The following is a 19,112-nucleotide window of genomic DNA, read 5'->3' as shown; positions in this document are numbered from 1 at the left end:
CCCCTTTTTGTCATGTGTTCCCATTTATTTCTAAACCAAGCTCTCAGTTTCATTCTTCTTATATACTAAAGCCTGTTTCATTCCTGCATCTGGTGTTCTTGTTGCATATGTTCTGTGATCCTGATGCTGCAGGTATTTGTGTTGTGCCTTGGTATTTGTGTTGGTCAGCACCTGCAGCACTGGCTGGGCTGGGAGCTGGGACCGACTGACATGTTTAGAGCATCTCAAGCTCTCTCCTGCTCTGTGATCCTGTGAAATGCATTCCAGTATAGGCTCCAAGAGCAAAGAAAATGCTGAGATGTAGCTTGGGAGCTGGCTGAAGCTCAAATGCAGCATGTTACAAGGTGAATGTTCAGTGCTGGTGCCTCTGCGCGTTTTGTTCCACTAGAGGTACACCAAATAAAGATGAGAGAAGACAGGGATATAGAAACCAGTGAGCTGTGCCTGGAGTGTTTTGTCACATGATGACTTCATATAGGTGTCTTAAAATGGCTCCATGCCCTCCTCATGGCGCCAGGCATTTTTTATATGACAACTGCGAAGTCTTATCTAATTTTCTAGGTAGTGTGATGTACAGATTATTTTTTTTCAGCATTTACTCCTTTAATTTTTTTCCTTTCCTCTAATTTTGTTTTATCGTACAATAAATGTCAGATCCTATACTTCTGAAGACATTTTGCCACTGTATTGCTGACTCTTAGCAAACCTGATAAATCTTTCTAATTATCTTGAATAGGCCTGCCTTTGTCTTTAATTTCACATGACCTAGGATACCTAGAGCCAAAGACATTTCAGAAGCCATTTTCTGGGCAAGAAAATTATGGAGTTTAATATATTAATCATGCAAGAAGGGAGCAAAAATATTCACTGGATAATTTTATCTGTCCAAGGAAACATCACCTAAGATGCTTTGTAGTCCTTTTTCTAGTTCAGTTTCTGAGTGCCATGAGCATTTGTAAAGTATTCTATAGTGTAATTCTTGTCTTCCATTGTTAAATTAAACTGTAAGATATAGCCTCACTCAGAAAGATTGCCAGAGCTTATAAAATATTTGGCATTAACCTGAGGAACAACCTGGATGGAAAAGGATCCATGTTTGTTTCAGCTGACCAAAGGCCTTGAAAAATTCCATTTGTTTTCAGTCTACCTTTTTATTTCTTAATTGGGTTACTTAGCTCTTCTTTCTTAGAAGAGCTCAAATAGTACATGAATTAACCAAGAAATAGGAAAATAACTCTTTTCTGTTTTAATAGATTATGAGATACTGCTTTTATGCTATGTGTTAGTTATCCTCATTATAATACAATGCAGCTCGTGGTCTCTCCTGAATTTAGATACAGTGTGAGATTTGCCAGTTGTCTATTCTCCTCTTCACTGCTCTTGGTTTCTTCTCTTGGAACGTAGTGCAGGCAGCATGTCCCTTGCTGGACATCGAAGCCTGGTAGAGTAACATGGATTGTAATCACTGATTTTAATTAGTGCTCTGGGCTCTGATTAGACAGTTGGGTTCTGATTCATGGTCTCAACTGGTTACCATTCTAGTTGGTTGTGGGTAGGAGGTGACCTTCTCAGTGCTATAGCTGACTCTGCTAGAGTCACTGAAGCAAAGCTCTCCCTTTTCCTAATTAATAGATAGTTGCAGGGTGCAGGGAGGAAGACCCACAGAGCTGCTCATGCCTTGAATTTGTTTGCCAGCTTACTATGTCTAATATTTGCTTTTATGTGTTTTCTTGTTTCTAACATGTTGTCAATCAAGTATTTCAGCTGTGAATTGAATTACCCTTAGCTTTTCAGCTCTGCAGCTACTTAAACTCATGTCTGTCATCTAGTAGAATTAAGCTTACCACTGTACCTCAGGGATGAATCTTCCTTTTTTTCTCCCCTCTTTGCCCATATGGAATTTTAAATAGCTATTTGATTGCTTATAATTATTTTATTTTTAAACACTGGTAGTGATATTTAATTTTGTCTATAAGGTGCTGTCCTCCTGTGACTGTTTCTTTTCCTTCTTGTAATGTGAATTTTTAGTTTTGGTACTAGTGTACTGATTCCACAAGTACTGAGGCATATTCAGCAAAGAAATGCTAAACATGATAGGGCATGCTCAGTTACTGGCTAAAATGTGACCTGGAAAATATATTTTATTTATGTATGTGGTTCTATAAGTCCTCCATGTAAATGGAAGGAAAATTTAAAAAAAAAAAAAAAAAAAAAAAAAGTAGTTTTCACATTGTCATAATATTTCTGTAAGCTGTGATTGTGGTCTGAAATTAGAAATTGGCAAGTTCAGTTTCTATTTATTGATGTAGTTGTTTACTTTGTTCAATGACCTTTTTGCTTTCTGAATTGTTTCCCACATTGAGTTCCCATGTACTGATCTCATGATGTAGCAGCACTTGGCATGTTTCTTAATTTGTATTGGTCATGATCAACTGTAGTTCTTGCTGGTTTTGTTTGTAACTAAGTTTAAATTAAGTAGGTGGTTACCATGAATTCTTAGGAAAGTATTTGGATGTGACAAATGGTTCATGTTCTAGTTTAAGTGCCTAACTTGCTCAGTATTTCCCCATTGTCAAGAAGGGGGGGAGGGTTATCTTTGCATTCCTACTACGATTTTGACCTATTTACTGAGCGTCTTATTAGGCATTGAGTCATCTCTCAGTTAGAATTAATAAACTCTGACCTTATGTAAATGACACTGAAAGATCAGAAGAATCTGATGGAAAATCCAGCATACGGCTTTCTGTATCCTTTCAGGATGTCTTGGTATTTCTGTGGTGGCAGATGATCTAAATGGTGACTAGGGGTTTTCCCAGCACTGCTCTGAACAGCCAGAACTTATCTGCAGAACTCACCCCTCAATAGCTATTGATGATCATATGTGTGCTTTTTATGATATGCATTACCTCCCTGGTAACCAGCAGTGTTAGTGTGGAAAGTGAAAGTACCTTTCATCTTGTTTTTAATATTGCTGCTAGGAGATCTGGATCAGTATCACTGAAGAGGATTTAAAATTAAGTTGGCATACCTGTTACTGCTTTGCTCCAATATCCTTAGCATTCATTTACTGGGAAAGAGTTAGTTCTAATAACATACCTTCAATAACTATTGATTTGAAGAACATGTAAATTCTCTGCTGCAGGTAACTATGATGACATAAGAGAAACTGTATATGTTTAGTTAAACAACTAGACAGACATTAAACTTTCTAAATTAGTGATTAACTTTGTATATAATCTCATATTCAAGAAGAATATATAAAAAGCATCAATAGTTGTGATAAAATGATAAAACACTTGCATATTGTAGCCTTATTTTTTTTGAATACTGCTTCCAGGGTTTTACATTTTACTGAGAATGTGTGACTGCTCTTAATTCTTTATAACTCGACTCGATTTGTTATAGTTCCACATAAAAAATAAAGGGAAAGTTAAGAACATTCTACTGTGAAACATAGTCAAGGAAGAGTGTTACTTCGCAGTTCTGCATGGTTTTTATTGGAAGAGAAACTGTAAACGTTGATGGCTTATCTTTGTACTGCTAGTAGTATAGGATGACTTTATTAAAAAAAAAAAAAAGTCTGGCCCAGGTTTTGTTCATATCTTCCTATATTTCATGGAAACACTTTCTGGCAAAGAGAAGGAATAATTTCTGCAATCATATTGGTTGGCCTGGATGATCCCTTCCTTGCAATTCCGTCACACAGCAAGTAATCCTAGATACGTGCAAAAGAAAGTGTGAGTCACAATCTTAAATCTGATCAGGGTGAATCGGCTGAAAGATGGCCAACAGACATACTGGGACTGCTTCTGCAAGGAAGAGATCATTGTGCATGCACTCTCCTTCCCCAGTCGTGCAGCTGTCTCACTGATACGGGCTAAGCTGATGCCTGTAGTTACTGATCTTGCCACTATGGCTAGCATCTCATCTCGAGTTCTAAGATATTTAAGAAACTGCTGCTGCTGCCCTCTGGGAGATGAATCAACATCAATTGTGCTTTCTGCTGTGGATAGCTAGCAAACATTCTTTATCCCCCTCTCCCCCCATTAGTACTGTAGCTGACACTGAAATGTTTGTTGGCATAGATGCAATAGGCTGGCTTGGTTCTGATCCTTGTTCATGAGCCTTGTGATGAGCGTATGTGACCCCAGGTCAAGGCTATAGGAATGCAAGCAGGCCTGTGCCAGATTACCTGCCATCTCTAGGCCTTTTTATTTTTCCCCTCCTTCCCTTCCTCCTTCTCTCTGCCTTCCTTTCCCTTTCCTTTTCCCTCTCCCTTTTTCCATTTAAGTTTGTCCCTATTTAAGCAACTCAGCTCCTTTCCTGCTCTCAATGCCAGTGTAAAGTGTTCGGGAACCAACACAGCCTTTTCTGTTAAGTCTGTTAATTATGTTCTTTTCTTTTGTCTGTCTTATCAAGCCCTTGTCTCTACTACAGAAACTCTGCCTACAGTTCTGCTGGCAAAGCTCTCCAAGGCAGGCTGAGTGAAAGAGGTTTTCTGCCAGTGTTGTATTGCTGTCACTGCAAACATAAACTAAGCTGAGAAAAACCTTCTTCTGTTAACCGATATAAGTGTTCAGTGAGGGTGTGTGTGAATGTTTCACAGCCCAAACCAGGACAGTTCTCCTGGTACTCAGAGTGCCCCTGCCTATCTTTTACACTGCTATCTTTATAGTGTAAACTGTGCCCTATTTTGTCTTTGAGAAAGGACCCATTATCTGCCTTGTATTTGTATGGTGCTTAGCACAATGTAGGCTGGTTCCTTAAGTACTTACTAACATAACCATGCCTAGCAATTTGCCCTTGCTTAAGGGCTTAGTATGGTTTGTCACTGTCACTCTTACAAAGCAAGTACTTAAATTTCTTGATCTGTTATGTTCAGTGATGGAATGCTTCTCCTTACTGTATGTTGGCAGAGGCTGGACTGCCTTGCACTTTTGTAGTGATTAAGTAGGTAGAAAGTGAGTAAAATATTGTTAGTTCTGAAAAGGAGAGATTTAGATTGGCTCAGCTCTACAGAGATACACATACATTTTATGTAGTGCAAGTAAGTGTATGTGTGTGCATTTGTGTGAATATATAGATATATGTGTGTATGTGTGTGTATATCTGTATCTGTGCATATACACCTTTTTCAGAAGGGCAGATTGCCCAAAGGTTAGGAGTCAGCTGGTCAGCTGTGTGGACATGAGCAGGGATTGCAGGGGAAAGCAATGGGTAGAGCCCTAAGCCTAACCCTGTAGGGTAGGAGCAGCCTTCTGTCCTCCCCCAAAGCCCTGACTCTAGCTGCAGCATGCCAGTCTGCCCCAGCACAGCCCTGGTTGGGGCCATGTGCATCACCTCAGCATGGCTCTGGGCAGTGCTGTCTGCATGTGGCCATGTCTGATTCGCTGTGGGGGCAGCTGGGGCTGTGGAACAGAGCTGGGGCCCAGTGCTCCTGGCCCCACTGGAGCTGCCTCTCTCAATTGCACTCATTTGTGTGTGTGGGGGAGTAGGTTCCTCATGCACAGACCTGGCAAAAGATTTGCTCTAATGAGCAAGTTGAAAAGGCTTGGGAAGTATACTGGTGATTTAAGGTGCTTACCTGCATATGAGGTCTGATTCAGAGTCTGTTGAACTGGTTGGAAATCCTTCCATTCACTTACTAGGCTTGGTTTGGATTAGGCTCTCTAATGTACTAGGAAGAGGGGTCCAGCATATGTTGTGGCTCCCCACCTGCTATGAGCTGTCTCTACATAGCCACAGCGGTATCCCTCAGTTGACTCTGTGGTGGGTCCTGCTTGTGAAGAAATGTAGCTGTAGATCCCGTTTCTCATAAGGAGATTTTAGTGATCACAACAGCATGTCCGAGTACAGGGCTGGACAGTGCATTGGTACAGGAGAGCATGCTTAGCTGTCAGCTGGCATTGCCTCAAAAGCTATACCTTGTCTTCTTTAGGGAAATGACTGTATGGAAGCATCTCTTGGGCTGCTATTTTATATATATAAGAAAAGGTTCTGTCTGCTTTACAAGCTTGGTAAATTTTATGAATCATACAGCTGTCAGAAACTGGGATATGCAGCTGTCTTTCCTGGAACAGGAAGGAAAAAGACTTCCCGAAGAACACGGGATTGCTGTCTAACTGCATCAAAGGAGATCAGGACTGGATCCAGCTGCACTGTAAATGAGAGGGCAGAGCAGTGTTGTTCCTGACTCCACACTATACATCTCAGATTGCAGATCATGCATAGAGATGTGTGCCCAGGTGTGAGGAAAATGAACAAGTGGGAGACACCGTGACCAGAGGAGGGTGCGGGGTGTGAGGTCTCTGCCCCCATCGCAACTGCAGCCCTGTGGGCCATCTCCTGCTGTGTGCCCTGAGGCAGCAGCTGTGGCTGCCCAGGTGGCCACTGCGGACAGGTACGTGGGTCCCTTGGGGAAGAGTGGGAGCTGGAGGAGCAGGTTTCCTGACTGCTGTGCTGCAGTGGAGGTAGTGATGGGGGTGGTGAGGTGGGTGCTGCAGCCCCTTACCCAACTTTAGTCTGCTCGTGCTTGTAGAAATCTTTCATGTGAACTGACTTCAATCCCATAGAGAGTGTTTTTCTAGATATTAATTCACTAAATACAGAGGTTTTTAACATTGCTCTGTCTATATTTGTTTTGAGTACAATGGATACTGTAATAAACTGAAAATGAGCAGTTTAGATTGCAGAAGTAATTTAATACTCTTCTGGTGACTCTTTAAACTGACAGAAAGATGAGATGCTCTGATGGTCAGTGAAATGAAAAATCATTCTCTTTAGAAAGTGAATAGAAATGATTTCTACCATCACTGTAGGGTACATTGCTCGTGGCTGGAATATACTATGACCCATCGAAGTGAAAGACTGAAAGCAGGAAGTATACAGTTTATTTTCATGCATGTAAAGTGAGTGGATGGGAAAAGAAAGAAGATTGTATACCCCCAACCCCTTTGTTGCACTGTATTAAGTGAGAGCCATCTTTCTGCTTTCTCAGTAGATCCAAATCCTGTTTTGTGAAGTTCTAGAGCTAAAGCACCAAACTTACTGAGGTTATATAGCTTTAGTATTCTCAGCTTTGGTATTTTCAGTCTGTGTGCTTTATATGTATATATGCATCTTTTTAATTGTGTTTAGCAGTCAATTATAAGAAAAGATGAATTATTTAGGGGTTGTATATGCAGAACTTGAGTTTAGTGCTGTAGGAGTATTAAACTTTCTATAATTAAAAAGAAAGAAAAAGGTTAAGTGTAATGTCTGTTAGTTAGATAACCTGTCCCCAGCGGGAGGAAATCCGTAGACTCTTGCTGTGGAAGCTATTCTCATTTCTCTGCTGCCTTGCGACTATGCATCTGGAGTACTTTGACACTACCTGGTTATGCTGGCTTGTACACAGCCACTTCTATGGTAGCAGGTATTTGCTTTCTCAGTGACAGCTCGAGCCCGCTTGCATCCAGTCAGGCCTCTATTAGCTTCATGTGTCCAGAGGAGTGGAAATATGGAGCTGAATTTCTTCATGCCCACACCAACCTACTACTTACATCTGTGTGGTGAGGCAAACCAAATTTAGACCAACTTTTGCTGGTGTCTGGGGTAGTGGTCCTGCTGCTGTGGATCAGCTCCTCTCGTTATACACCATAAACTGCAAGAGTTTTCCTTGGATGTTTCCTTATGTATTCATGTCCTACTACCCCAGCATGCTTTTAAGTTTAGATTTAAGTTGCTAGGCAGAAACAAAGTACCTGAAAAGTGCTTGCACCTGGCTGAAAGCCTCATCCCTTACTGTGCTTGGAAGGGAATAGTTGCACGCAAAGTGGCAATATGTAATGGTGGATATAACCAAATGCTAGAATTTAATGAATATTCCTATACTTGCTATCAGTCTACCGGTTACATATCTTTTTGCATCCTTTGCTTAAATAGGCGTGAACACCCTCTGCATGTGTGTGTGTGTGTGTGTGTGTGTGTGTATGTATGTATGTATGTGTAAATGAAAGTATTTAAGCAGACTTATGAAAGGAATTGGAGAAGAACTTTGTGAAACTAATCTAATATCAGAAACTGAGGCTATCATCTGTGTAGTCTAAAAAGTGATCTTGCAGTTATATGATCATTCTTCAGCTATTAGTTTAGCTGGTCTCTTTTGAAGCCCTGGCGTACAGTTAGGTATGTTTCTGTACAGGAGACTGAAATGTTGGTCTGCAGCTATGAAACTCTGATTTTATACAAATGTTTTTAGCGGTATCAAATCTTTTAAATAGTTACTACTTTTCATTAAATTTGACACTTAAATAACCCTTATGATGCTCAGAGGAAAACAGCTATGCCAAAAGTGAGCTCTTTTTCTAATTTGTTAGCCAGAGTTTCGCAATTAGTAATGATGTCAGGGAAGGGGGAGGCAAGTGAAGGAGAAGATTTATGTCAGCTAATTCAGGTCATGTAAGTTAGGACTTTGACAGCCCGCTTTCTGAAGAGCAATGTTACAAAACAAGGTGATAAAAAATGGCAATATTAGAGTTTTAGGAACTTTTTCTAAAATCTTTTTCTCCTCAAATTGGCCCTTCATAGGGATACTCAAAGCAGTAGCTTGTTTGATATACTGGCAACCAGCAGATGAATATAACAAAGCAAATGCACGCATTTAACTGCTGGCTGCCTGTATTTTTTTTTTTTCTTCTCTCCCCTCCCTCCCCTTAACACTTTCCCATGTTAACTTTCTTTGGGTCCAGGAAGAAGTAAGATTAAAAGGGAAAGTGGAAGGTTATCATTATTCTGCTGTCATGTACTACCACTCTGGTACAGGGTGCCTCCACCCACATAGAAAATGAATATTAGAAATATATAATTCAGAGCAGCTCTATTAGTCTCACATTTTGCTTATTTTTCCAGGACAGAGGAAATGATTAATTTGTTTCAAAATATATTACACAGTTTGATCTTCCAGTCTGTGTAGAAGGGTGCCAGCTCCTTACACAGGGCTCAGTTCTAAGTTCCTTTAAAAAAAAAAATTAAAAATATTTTGTTTTTATTTTTTATCCAAGAGAATTTGTCCAAATATATGTTCTTTTCAAGAAGCTCCAGTTACTTCCGTCTCTAGATGTAATCAGACCAAAGCATTGTTTTTCAAATGAGTCTTCAGACTAGTGGAGTTGTGTTCTTTGCCTTCCTCACGTGTTAAAATATCTATGCTGATGTGGGCCAGGATAGGCTCATTCAGTTTCTTGGTATCGGGCTGCTGATGCACAGAACCCTAGAGTGGGGAGAAACCAAACCCTGGAAATGGGGAAAGATGACTCCCTGATCACTGTCACTGTTGCTTATTTTTTGTTACACTCAATATAATATGTAAAATAACCTGAATTGTAAAAGTAATGTAAAATATAGCAAATTGAAATACAAAACAAAATGGGAAAAGTACCTTTTCCAGGAAGGTTCTGCTTAAAATTAATTTTATTACCATTCTTTTCTTCTGCAGAGTGGGAAGCCCCCAGTTAAGGACATGTTCACAGATCTAAAAGATGGAAGGAAGCTTTTGGATCTTTTGGAGGGTCTGACAGGGAAACCTCTGGTAAGAGAAATGTGTATGAATTGTATTGCCATTCATTAAAAAAAAAAACCACACACACACAAAAATGAAACAGCAAATATGGTGTGTGTGGTTCTTTTTTTTTTTTTTTTTTTTAAAAAAAAAACTGTTTTTAAAACTGTTCTGCTTGTAGTATACAGTCTGACTTCTCACTACACTTCCAATGAAATTCCTGAGAGCTCTATTCATATCGGGTTTAGGGTCAGGCTGAAGTTAGGTTTATAACCCTTTCTTGAGGGTTAACATACTGTTTAGCAAAGCATGTAAAACCAGTGGTATTATTCACATACTATTTATTTTAAATAACGATCTTTTAGAGGTCTGGTTCTAGGTGATCTGGAACAATGGCTTTTAGCTGGATTCCTGTGGACTTTTTCTAATGAGCTTATGAAAACTTCCTTATTGTATATATGTGTATGTATATATGTGTATGTATATAAATATATAAAAATAATGTATGACTACAGCTAGTAGGTAATACAAAAATCTGCACTGCCATTGAAAATTACTTGAAGATCTACAGATAGGAAAAGGTTGAAAAACCACTCTTAAGTCTTGTTTAGATTTAATAAAGTGTGTGGAGCTGAAGACTCCCTCTGCTAATGTTTGTTCCTCTTCAGTCATACAGATTAGTCATGGTGAAAGATGTACTATGACTTGGGATTAAACTCTTGATTTTACTGTTTATAATAACTCTCAGATTGATTTCTTGGCTTTATAATGGAACCTTCAGCCATTTAAAGTTCTCATCCTGCAAGTTTGTCCTGTTTTCTAAAGAGATTTTACTAGTACCCCATATGATTTGGGGTCTGTCTTGAAGCCCACTGAAGACAATAGGAGTCTTTTGTTTTCTAGTTTTGTTGATTACTAGGTTCCAAGTTCAGCTCCATACTCATGTGGTATGATGGTGTTCTGCTGCCAAAATTAAATTGCAGTGATTAAGATAAATGGAGTGGCAGGTATTGTCAAGAGTTGCAGTGCTTTTTCTTCTTATGATATTAAAAGGATGGAAAAGTCAGGAAGTGTAACTTCTTCCCAGTGCACGACAGACTTTCGGTGCCAGAAAAACAAATTGCTGCTTGTTCCCTATCAGGAGCCAAAAAATTTCAACTACTCTGGCAAACATTCAAAACCCTCAGATTATCCCCAGGAACTCCCACTATGCTGTTGTATTGCCAATATGTAATCCTGCAGATGCTGGGAACAAACGTGGTGAGCTTGCCTAAGATGAACTGAAACGTGTTTTGAATCTAGGGCTTGGGCTGTGCCTTTAATTGAGGAATATTTTTCTGACCAGTTTTCATTTTGATGTTTATTTTGAAATTGCTTTGGGTGATCTTGTTTTGGTTTTGTTCCTATTTAAAAAGAAAAAAAATCCAGAGAAAACTCAGACAAATTTCCTGTTTGTTGTACCATTTATTTGCCTTGATCTGTCAAGTTCATTCCGATATCAACAGATTGTGATTTTTTTTTCCCCCCTTCCCAGCCTAAAGAACGAGGTTCCACAAGAGTGCATGCCTTAAATAATGTCAACCGAGTACTGCAAGTCTTGCATCAGAACAACGTGAGCATGTTTTCCACAGCTCTTTTTGGTAGATTCTTTAATTTATGTCTGTGTATAAGTGAGATCAAAGTACAGAGAATAAGGTGATTTTCAGCACCCAAAATGAGAATTCTGTGAGGTGGTGAAAACCGAGAACAGTTTATCTAGCTGGTGTTGAAAGTCAGTGTCTGGCAATTTTGTGAAATCATAAAACGCTAGAATATTACTGCTGTAACTAAACCATGTTTTTTCTGAGATGTCTTCAGCTCCATAAACAAATCTATGTATACAATTTCAATTTTCAAGAAGCTGACTTGAAACTCTGTGTAGCTCATGAACCTGGCAGGACAAATAGCTTATTTTCAGTGAAGATGTAGGACTTGTGCAAAGATCTGTGAGGGCATGACAGGTTTTGTATCTCTTTTTCATAGTCTGCTTTCCAAATCCCCTGGGATCTTTCCATCGCGATCTCTCAGTTCTGTGTCAAATCTCTACTATGTGGTCCTAGTTTGTAACTTCAATAATTGATTGGAAAAGATAATACTTATTTAGAAAAATGAGAATAATTATTTAATTGCTTTTTCCCCCCCAATGCCTTGAAATTAGTAGTACTGTAGTAAAGTTTTTCCCTGAACAATTTCTGATGAGCATAGATCTCTATAATTAGAATTCCTATTTGCAAGTGTTATGATACTAAAATAATTTAAGAGTAAAACTCTGGCAATAAAATGCATTGAAGCGAGCTATCTTGTTTAATACACAAAGGCTCTGACGTATTTACATAAAGTACTAACTGATAAGAAAGTACTATATAATAATGCATTTTCCCCTCCATGTTCGTGGACTAGTGTCATATTTCTAGGAAGTAGTCAAAGTTTAGTGGTAGGTTGTTATTTTTCCTTAGGTACTGTAAATATTGATTGCTTTTTCTAAGGATAAGTAGTGGGTCTTCCCAGTTTGAAATTGATTTATTATATGAAGATAATAAAATGATACTGAATTACAATAATTTATCAGTTCTTCCTTAAGTGGTCAGGATCTGGGCATCTAGAAACAAGAGTGTTAGTAAGCTGAAGGTTAAGGTCATGTATATGGTTTATACCTACTGCTTAACTTTATTAGAAAGTGTGTGTTAAGACAAAGGGGAATGACATCCAATGAGAAGCAGTTATCTTCTGTTGTCAGAGTTTGTAGGCTATACAATATTCATAACTTGTGAAATAATTTATGAAAGGGTGTTTAAATGTATATTGCAAGGAACAGACAACCCTACAGTGTAGACATTTAACGGTTTGAGTGACCTTATCCATTTGATGAGCAGAATGATTCTATTTAATAAACTTCAATTTTTCTTGATTTGAGAACTAAGAAAAAAAATTCCACTGGAAATCATTCTATATAGCCAGTTTTCCACTGTCAGTAATACTGATGGTCTGCTATCAGCTCCCTGTTCTTGGTTGCCTTTGATTAAGTCTTAGTAGTCCACTGACCATCATAGCGCGTTGCTGGCTGCATGCTGCAAAGTATTGGTTTAATTCTGAATCTTTAAAATAAAAAGCAGGCTTTTCTTTTTTTTAATAGGTACCAAGCTTTATATAGTCTGTACGGAGGAGTACACTACTTGTAATAAAAACAAGACGTGTTTTAAAAAACACTAAGTGTTTTTTGTTGCATATTCTCAGGAATATTTTTCTTTTATTGCAGATGAACAAAAGCTCTTGCAGTGTAATTGCTTTCTTTTTGTTCCCTTGATCTTTAGCCTTGCTTTATGCTCCTTGCCTTCTAGAGTGCTTTGCAGTGCAGTTGTTTAACGATTGGCACTGGTGATTCTTTTGGCCTGTTTTTTGTCTGTTAAATTTACAGATGTTTTAAGCAAGCATATACCCAGTACTTGCAAGAGGATTATAGCAAGATTCTGGTCTAACTGCTCTAGAAATGGGGATAGGACAATCCACAAATCCACGAACTTCCTTAGTACTTCCAAGTGTAATTTGTGACTCTGTGGTAATCTCTGTGACACAATTTTGATTTGGTTCTCGTAAGCAAGGTACCTATGCGGAACTGGGAAACAGTCTACATGCTGTCAGAGATGGATGTTGTCCATGACTGGATAATAAGAGGAGAAATACTCACTTGCATAACATTATATTTGTATATACCAGAAAGTTCTTCTAAAGCAGTATGAAACTTCATTTGCCCTTGTTGATTCTGCTGCTTAAGGCTGTGTCCGTCATTTAATTGATGGTCGGCTCCTTGGTATAGTTTTGTCCAGCTACTACGGACTACTATTTTTTCCAAGCAAAGCGCAGATATGATAGTTACAGATGGTGTAGGCCAGGAACTGTTTCTGGTAGGCGCTGTGGATAACACCACCTTATTTTGGGCCAGGGGAGAGAATGGGAGAAGAAAGTTTCACCGTGTAAGTGTAATGTGCTGTGCTGCTTGCTCTTGGGTAAGTTGGCTCCTGGCTCAGGTTATTTTGGAGTATGAAGCCTCACCACCCACACCCTATTGCTGCACCCGCTATATGCGTACATACACATAGAGAAGTATTTGTGTCATCTGCAATAGGCAACTATTCCTAGCCCAGTTTTCATAGACATGGTCGTGACTAATTCAGTGCACTGCTCTTAGGTTCCTCCCAAAGGTAGTTCAGAGCTGGTGCCTCTTTCGCTCTGAATGAAGACTAGATGCTCTGTAGACTCAGAGTCTACAGTAGCATTGAGTGAGCATCTCCTGTAGTATGTTCCAAGCTTCTCTGCTTTGGAGTGCTGAGTACTTGGTACAAGACTGGGTAGTCCCTTCTGCCCCCTTACATACTGAAGTTTAATCTCCCTGTCTCTTTTCATGTGTTTTTATTTTATTATGTTTTTAGTGACCTCAATTAGGACGTCGAAGAGCTTATATGTGGTTGTCGGTATATAGAAAGCTTGGCCTTTTGGTCCGCTTGTGTAAACTTGTGTCTCATTTGGATGCTGGTTCATGTGCAGGACAGAGCTATCTTTAATTAAGGAACTTTTATGTTTCAGTAACATCTCTGAGTCTTTAGGAACAAGACTGCTTCTTAACTCATAAAAAGAGATAGCAGATCCTTCATGTTTGCCTGCCTATCAGTCAGTTTTGCCTGCTGGTACATATCTGTATAGTGGAAGAGAGAATAAAACTTTTCCAGTGGAGTATCTTTTTTTGCGGCTGTCTCATTTGTGGTGGTATTTAAGCAGTTGTCGTGACAGATGAAGATAGACAGTGCTCTGCTGTATTCTCAACCTCTCTTTTTACCTATTCACCAGCTCAGAACATTTGATAATATGTGACTGGATAGCTAGGAATATGGGGTGGAGTTGCAGCTTGAGAATTTGATAACAGTTTGACATAAAGTTGATTTAACATCTCCAGGTGGAGTTGGTGAATATTGGAGGAACTGACATCGTTGATGGGAATCACAAGCTGACACTGGGCTTGCTATGGAGCATTATCTTGCATTGGCAGGTGAGAAGGCTGTTGTGAGATCTGTTCCTTTCCTGGAATCATGTACGTCGATCTTCTGGAATTCTTACAGAACTTCCTGTTTTTTTTTTGTGTGTGTGTGTGTGTGTGTGTGTGTGTGTGTGTGTGTGTGTGTGTTCCTTCCCCCCCCCCCCAGCGGAAAATACTGCTTCTATTTTGAGCTCGTAAATAAAAGTAGGCCAGTGTTTGGTTTCTGATCTCTGTCTATTGGCTACATCCCACAATATGTTTTTTAGTTATGTGCTCAGTTGTACCCAGTCACTCAGGTCAGTTCCTAGTACTGTTAATACCAGGAAAGCTTTTCAGGCTAAAGCATTGTGTTTATACTCCTTTCTCAAGACTTTTATGCATTTCTATTTGCAGGTGTTTTTTAGTATCTCAGTAGCAGTGCTGGGCTTGCTTCTCTCATGCTGTTCTGTGGATTTGTTTTTCAGTCTCGTAGATTGGATTGTTCCTGATTTATCAATGTACGTGAGGGGATCACTGAATTCACTTGGAGCGACTTTGGCCGATGCTTAGGCATAGTACCCTAACAGCAAACTTCCTGTGTGGGCAGAGCGGAAACACTATTCTTGCAGAATAACCTCTGCAAGTACTATTGTTGGGGTGTGCTTACTTGGGAACCCCCAGCATGAGGCAGTGGGGAATATTATACCCCATGCATAACTTAGGCAGTCTTGAGGAGGAGGGGAGGTCTATGACTTATGAGTAATGTGTTTTTTTTTTTTTTATTACAAGGAGCACTGCTGGTTCTCGTAATCAGGAGAATGCAAAGATAACTTAAAGACTTCTGTTCCCAAATTTCATGTACGGAGTTAAAGCTTGACTCGTAGCTTTTTATGGAAAAGAGCCTTTCTGGATTTGTGAAACAGCTTGTTTCAAAGGTTTTGTGCGGAGCAAAAGTGGAGAATATATCTGTAAGGTCTAGTTGCTACTGTTTTGCAGGTGAAGGATGTCATGAAGAACATTATGTCAGATTTGCAGCAAACCAATAGTGAGAAAATCCTGTTGAGTTGGGTTCGGCAGTCCACAAGACCTTACAGTCAAGTCAACGTTCTGAACTTCACCACGAGCTGGACGGACGGACTTGCTTTTAACGCTGTTGTCCACAGACACAAGTAGGTGACAAATGTTGGCTTATCATGAACCTAATGAAATAAGCAGCTTATTTTTCCATGTCTTCATGCTTGAGCATTTAACAACTTCTAGCCTGTTTCAGCGATTCATTTTTTGTTGTAGTAACAGCAATGGAGGAATATTCGCTAGAGCAGCAGTTACTTGCAGATGATAGTCAAGGCAGCAGTGGAACCCTCTAGTCTCGCACATACACATGCACACACACTCACTACTTGAGGTTGATCTAAATTCCACTTAGTATGCATTAAATAGAAAGTGTGATGAATGGGTCTTTGCAGAGGGGTCTGATTATCTTCTTCCCCCATACCTTCCTTTCTCTTTCCTCCCAACCTCCCTCTCCTGAAAAGGGAAAGATATTTTCAGTCTGAGTTTGCCACATCACTTCAATATGGAAATAAAAAGAAGCTTCAGAATGAAGGAATAAGAAAGATAGGCTCAGTAGCTCTTGGTTTTTGAATGTATGTTGCCTGAAAGACAGTATATTCAGCCCTTTCAGGAGATTGTGCTTTGCATTTGGTGCTGAGCAGAAGAATCAAAGGGCAATAGGATACTTCAGATACCTGTAGTGTATTTGGTCATTTATTCATAATACAAGCCATGTTACAAGCTTGTATCTTTTCTTTGTCCTTTCTTATTTAGGAGAACTCTTTGGTAGTCTAAAGAAATCATCATTACAGACTCCTGAAGCTCACATATCTTCTGCTTCCCCCCCCCCGGCCCCGAGATACGCTTCTGGCCAGTCCATTGGCATACTTCATTTGAAGTCAGCTCATTGCTTTGGAAGGATGTTGCTTACCATAACCAACCATTTAAACATATTAATGGTATGATAATGTATAGAATTTAACTGAACCTCCTGGCCATGAGCTGTCTGTCACATTAAGTGCTGTATATCACCCTGTACTTCTGGGTATAAATATTCTGTGTATTTTTACCCAGCAGATATAAGAGGATTCACAAAAGTATACGTTCACTTTGAGCCTGCCACACTCTACTCTGAAGCCCCTCTTGAATCTGTGCTGACTGAACTAACAGGATCTATCACAAGGCTCACTGACTTCAGCACAAGTCTGCCCTAATGCATCTGTGCACCTTCCAGCCTGGAGTTGGCTCATGTTCAGCCTGTGTGAATGCATTGGGAGCACCTGCAGCACCATGTGGGCTCCTGAATGCTTATAAGGACTGCTCCCCAAAGGCAGAGCAATACTGGCAAAGGTCTCTGTGGAGCTTATACTACCAAGGGAAGTAATACCAAGTTCCCTTTCTGGATGGCATGAGCTGCACCGGCAGTGTTTTTCTTTACCAGCATAATCATCTGTAGTGACATAGCTCTGCTGGTGAACATGTGAAGCTTTATGATGGAGAGAGGGCAAGCTCAAGTGAAGAACTGCATTTTCCTGCAGCTCCCTAAAGCTTCCAGTAGTTACCTGACACGCTGCTGGTCAGAGCCTTTGATTCTGTCTTCTAGCCATTCCTTCTTTTTCACTCTTCGTACTTCTGCCCCAACAACTTCTGCCCTATTGTTGCTCTGCTCTCCTGACCCTTTTGCACCTTCAAGCAGCAGCTCTTGGAGTACAACACTTGAGAGTGTGTCAGCTGCCAGCACTTTGCAATTCAGCTTTACTATCCCTAAGGATCAGTCTTTTAGCCAGTGAAGCCCCATTTTGCCACTTTTCTGAGAAATCTTGAGCTGGCTTTGAATGTAGGCCAGCTTTAAAAGAGAAGCTATAAAAGGCACTTCTGAGGAACAAGGGGGTTGAGGCAGGTTGCAGAAGCAGTAGGACAACAAAACTCTTTAGCTTACCAGGGACAGCAGCGCATCCCTGACTAATAGATATTTTCAATATTGAATTTTTTTATTAAGCTTTGTGCTATGACATTTAAATATAGGGCATTTTTTATGGGTCCCATGAAGAGATTTAATAGCTCATTTCTTTCCTTCTTTCTGTATCTATCAGAAATTGTTAATAAATGCTACCTCTCAGCTATAATATATAGTGACTTTGTAATGCTTGCAGTACTTAACATTTTATGAGGTAACAGGACATTTAACATCTTATTGTGTTGATCTCTTTCATTCCCTAATATTAGCTCAGTTCATCTTTGAATTGAATTCTGTTCTTTGATACAATTTTCTTGCTCTTAGATGATACCTAGGCTGTGTTTTATTAAAATTTGTATCATTGTAGCAGTGTGTGGATAGTGTGTTTACAATACATTTATTGCAATATGTTTTTCAAGTTAGAAAATGTCTGTTAAAACTCTGTGAATTCATGTGGTTATCCTGATTGCTTCTTGCCTGGCATTAGCTTATGTCAAGATCTTTCTTTTCTCTCTCTCTCTCTCTCTCTCTCTCTCTCTCTCTCTCTCTCTCTCTCTCTTTTTTTTTTTTCTTTTTTTTTCTTTTTTTTTTTTCTTTTTTTTTTTCCCCTGCCTGCCCCCTCCCCCCTTTCTGGCTCTTTGCTTCTCAACCCCTCCTGTAATAATTATGGCTTTCCTGTTTCAAAAAGTGTAATGACTCAACAGATATTAAATGCACACTCTCAGGTCAATTTGAGACCAAATTAAGTATTAAAAGAATTAAAGGCAAGCCCATCTTTTCCTCCCAAAGTTCTATAAAAACATAAGATCAATAGCAGTCTTTTAATGAGAAGCCACTGTTACAGAGAAATGGAAAATATTTTCAATAACTCTGTAGTTTTATAGTTGTGCTACTGCTGCACCATGCTAATCGTGCCATGTAGGTACAGATATGCTGGCACTGCCTCTAGGAAAGGTGCCTCTTTGCTGACCCTGCTTCCTGCTCCATGCTCTGCTCTTTTCCCCTTAGACCTGCCGGTAGGTTTGGCATGCAGAACTGGATTAGAGAATTGATTCAGTTAATGCTAACCCAAGGTGAGGGGTAGTGGCACTGCAAAACTGATCAGCTCCTTGGTCTGATTCACATCATGACTCACACAAGCACTTGTGATTTTAATGGCAGAAAAGGCCAGAGGGGCAGGTTGAGTGGTAGACAGTGGTAGACTACTGCTCTTTCTGGCTGTGGCAGCCTATGGTTGTTACTGAGCCACACCATGAACTTGGAATGAGGCGCTCTCAAGAGAGTGTCTCTTCATTACCCGGCTGAGTGTGATGCAAAAAGACTGTAGGAACGGTAATGCTATAAAAAGAAACATCTGAAGAAAACTGGTTCTGGAACAAATTTTAAATGAATGGTTTATCTTCTGCTTAGTCACACTTAATCTCCAGTTGTAGTTATATAGTCTATACAGAATATATAGAATGGAAGGTGGATATTACTGTGAGCACGTGATCATGAAGTCAGTTATTTGATTTATG

At 39.6% G+C, this 19,112-nt stretch overlaps 1 protein-coding gene across 9 annotated transcripts in view; it reads left to right on the top strand.

The window, feature by feature from the left end:
- UTRN (utrophin) overlaps positions 1 to 19,112 on the top strand; it is a 391,474-nt gene that overhangs the window by 65,788 nt on the left and 306,574 nt on the right. For all 9 annotated transcript variants that reach the window (XM_026109804.2, XM_064509199.1, XM_026109805.2 and 6 more), the window contains 4 exons: positions 9,476 to 9,568; positions 11,073 to 11,150; positions 14,526 to 14,618; positions 15,582 to 15,754. In XM_026109804.2, the coding sequence (XP_025965589.1) occupies positions 9,476 to 9,568; positions 11,073 to 11,150; positions 14,526 to 14,618; positions 15,582 to 15,754 (437 nt within the window). The remainder of the gene's footprint in view (positions 1 to 9,475; positions 9,569 to 11,072; positions 11,151 to 14,525; positions 14,619 to 15,581; positions 15,755 to 19,112) is intronic.

The sequence above is a fragment of the Dromaius novaehollandiae genome, chromosome 3 (assembly GCF_036370855.1).
Source record: "Dromaius novaehollandiae isolate bDroNov1 chromosome 3, bDroNov1.hap1, whole genome shotgun sequence".
Classification (NCBI taxonomy): Eukaryota; Metazoa; Chordata; class Aves; order Casuariiformes; family Dromaiidae; genus Dromaius; species Dromaius novaehollandiae.
The sequence above is the reverse complement of the archived record's forward strand: the minus strand, read 5'-3'. Positions and strand labels throughout refer to the sequence as shown.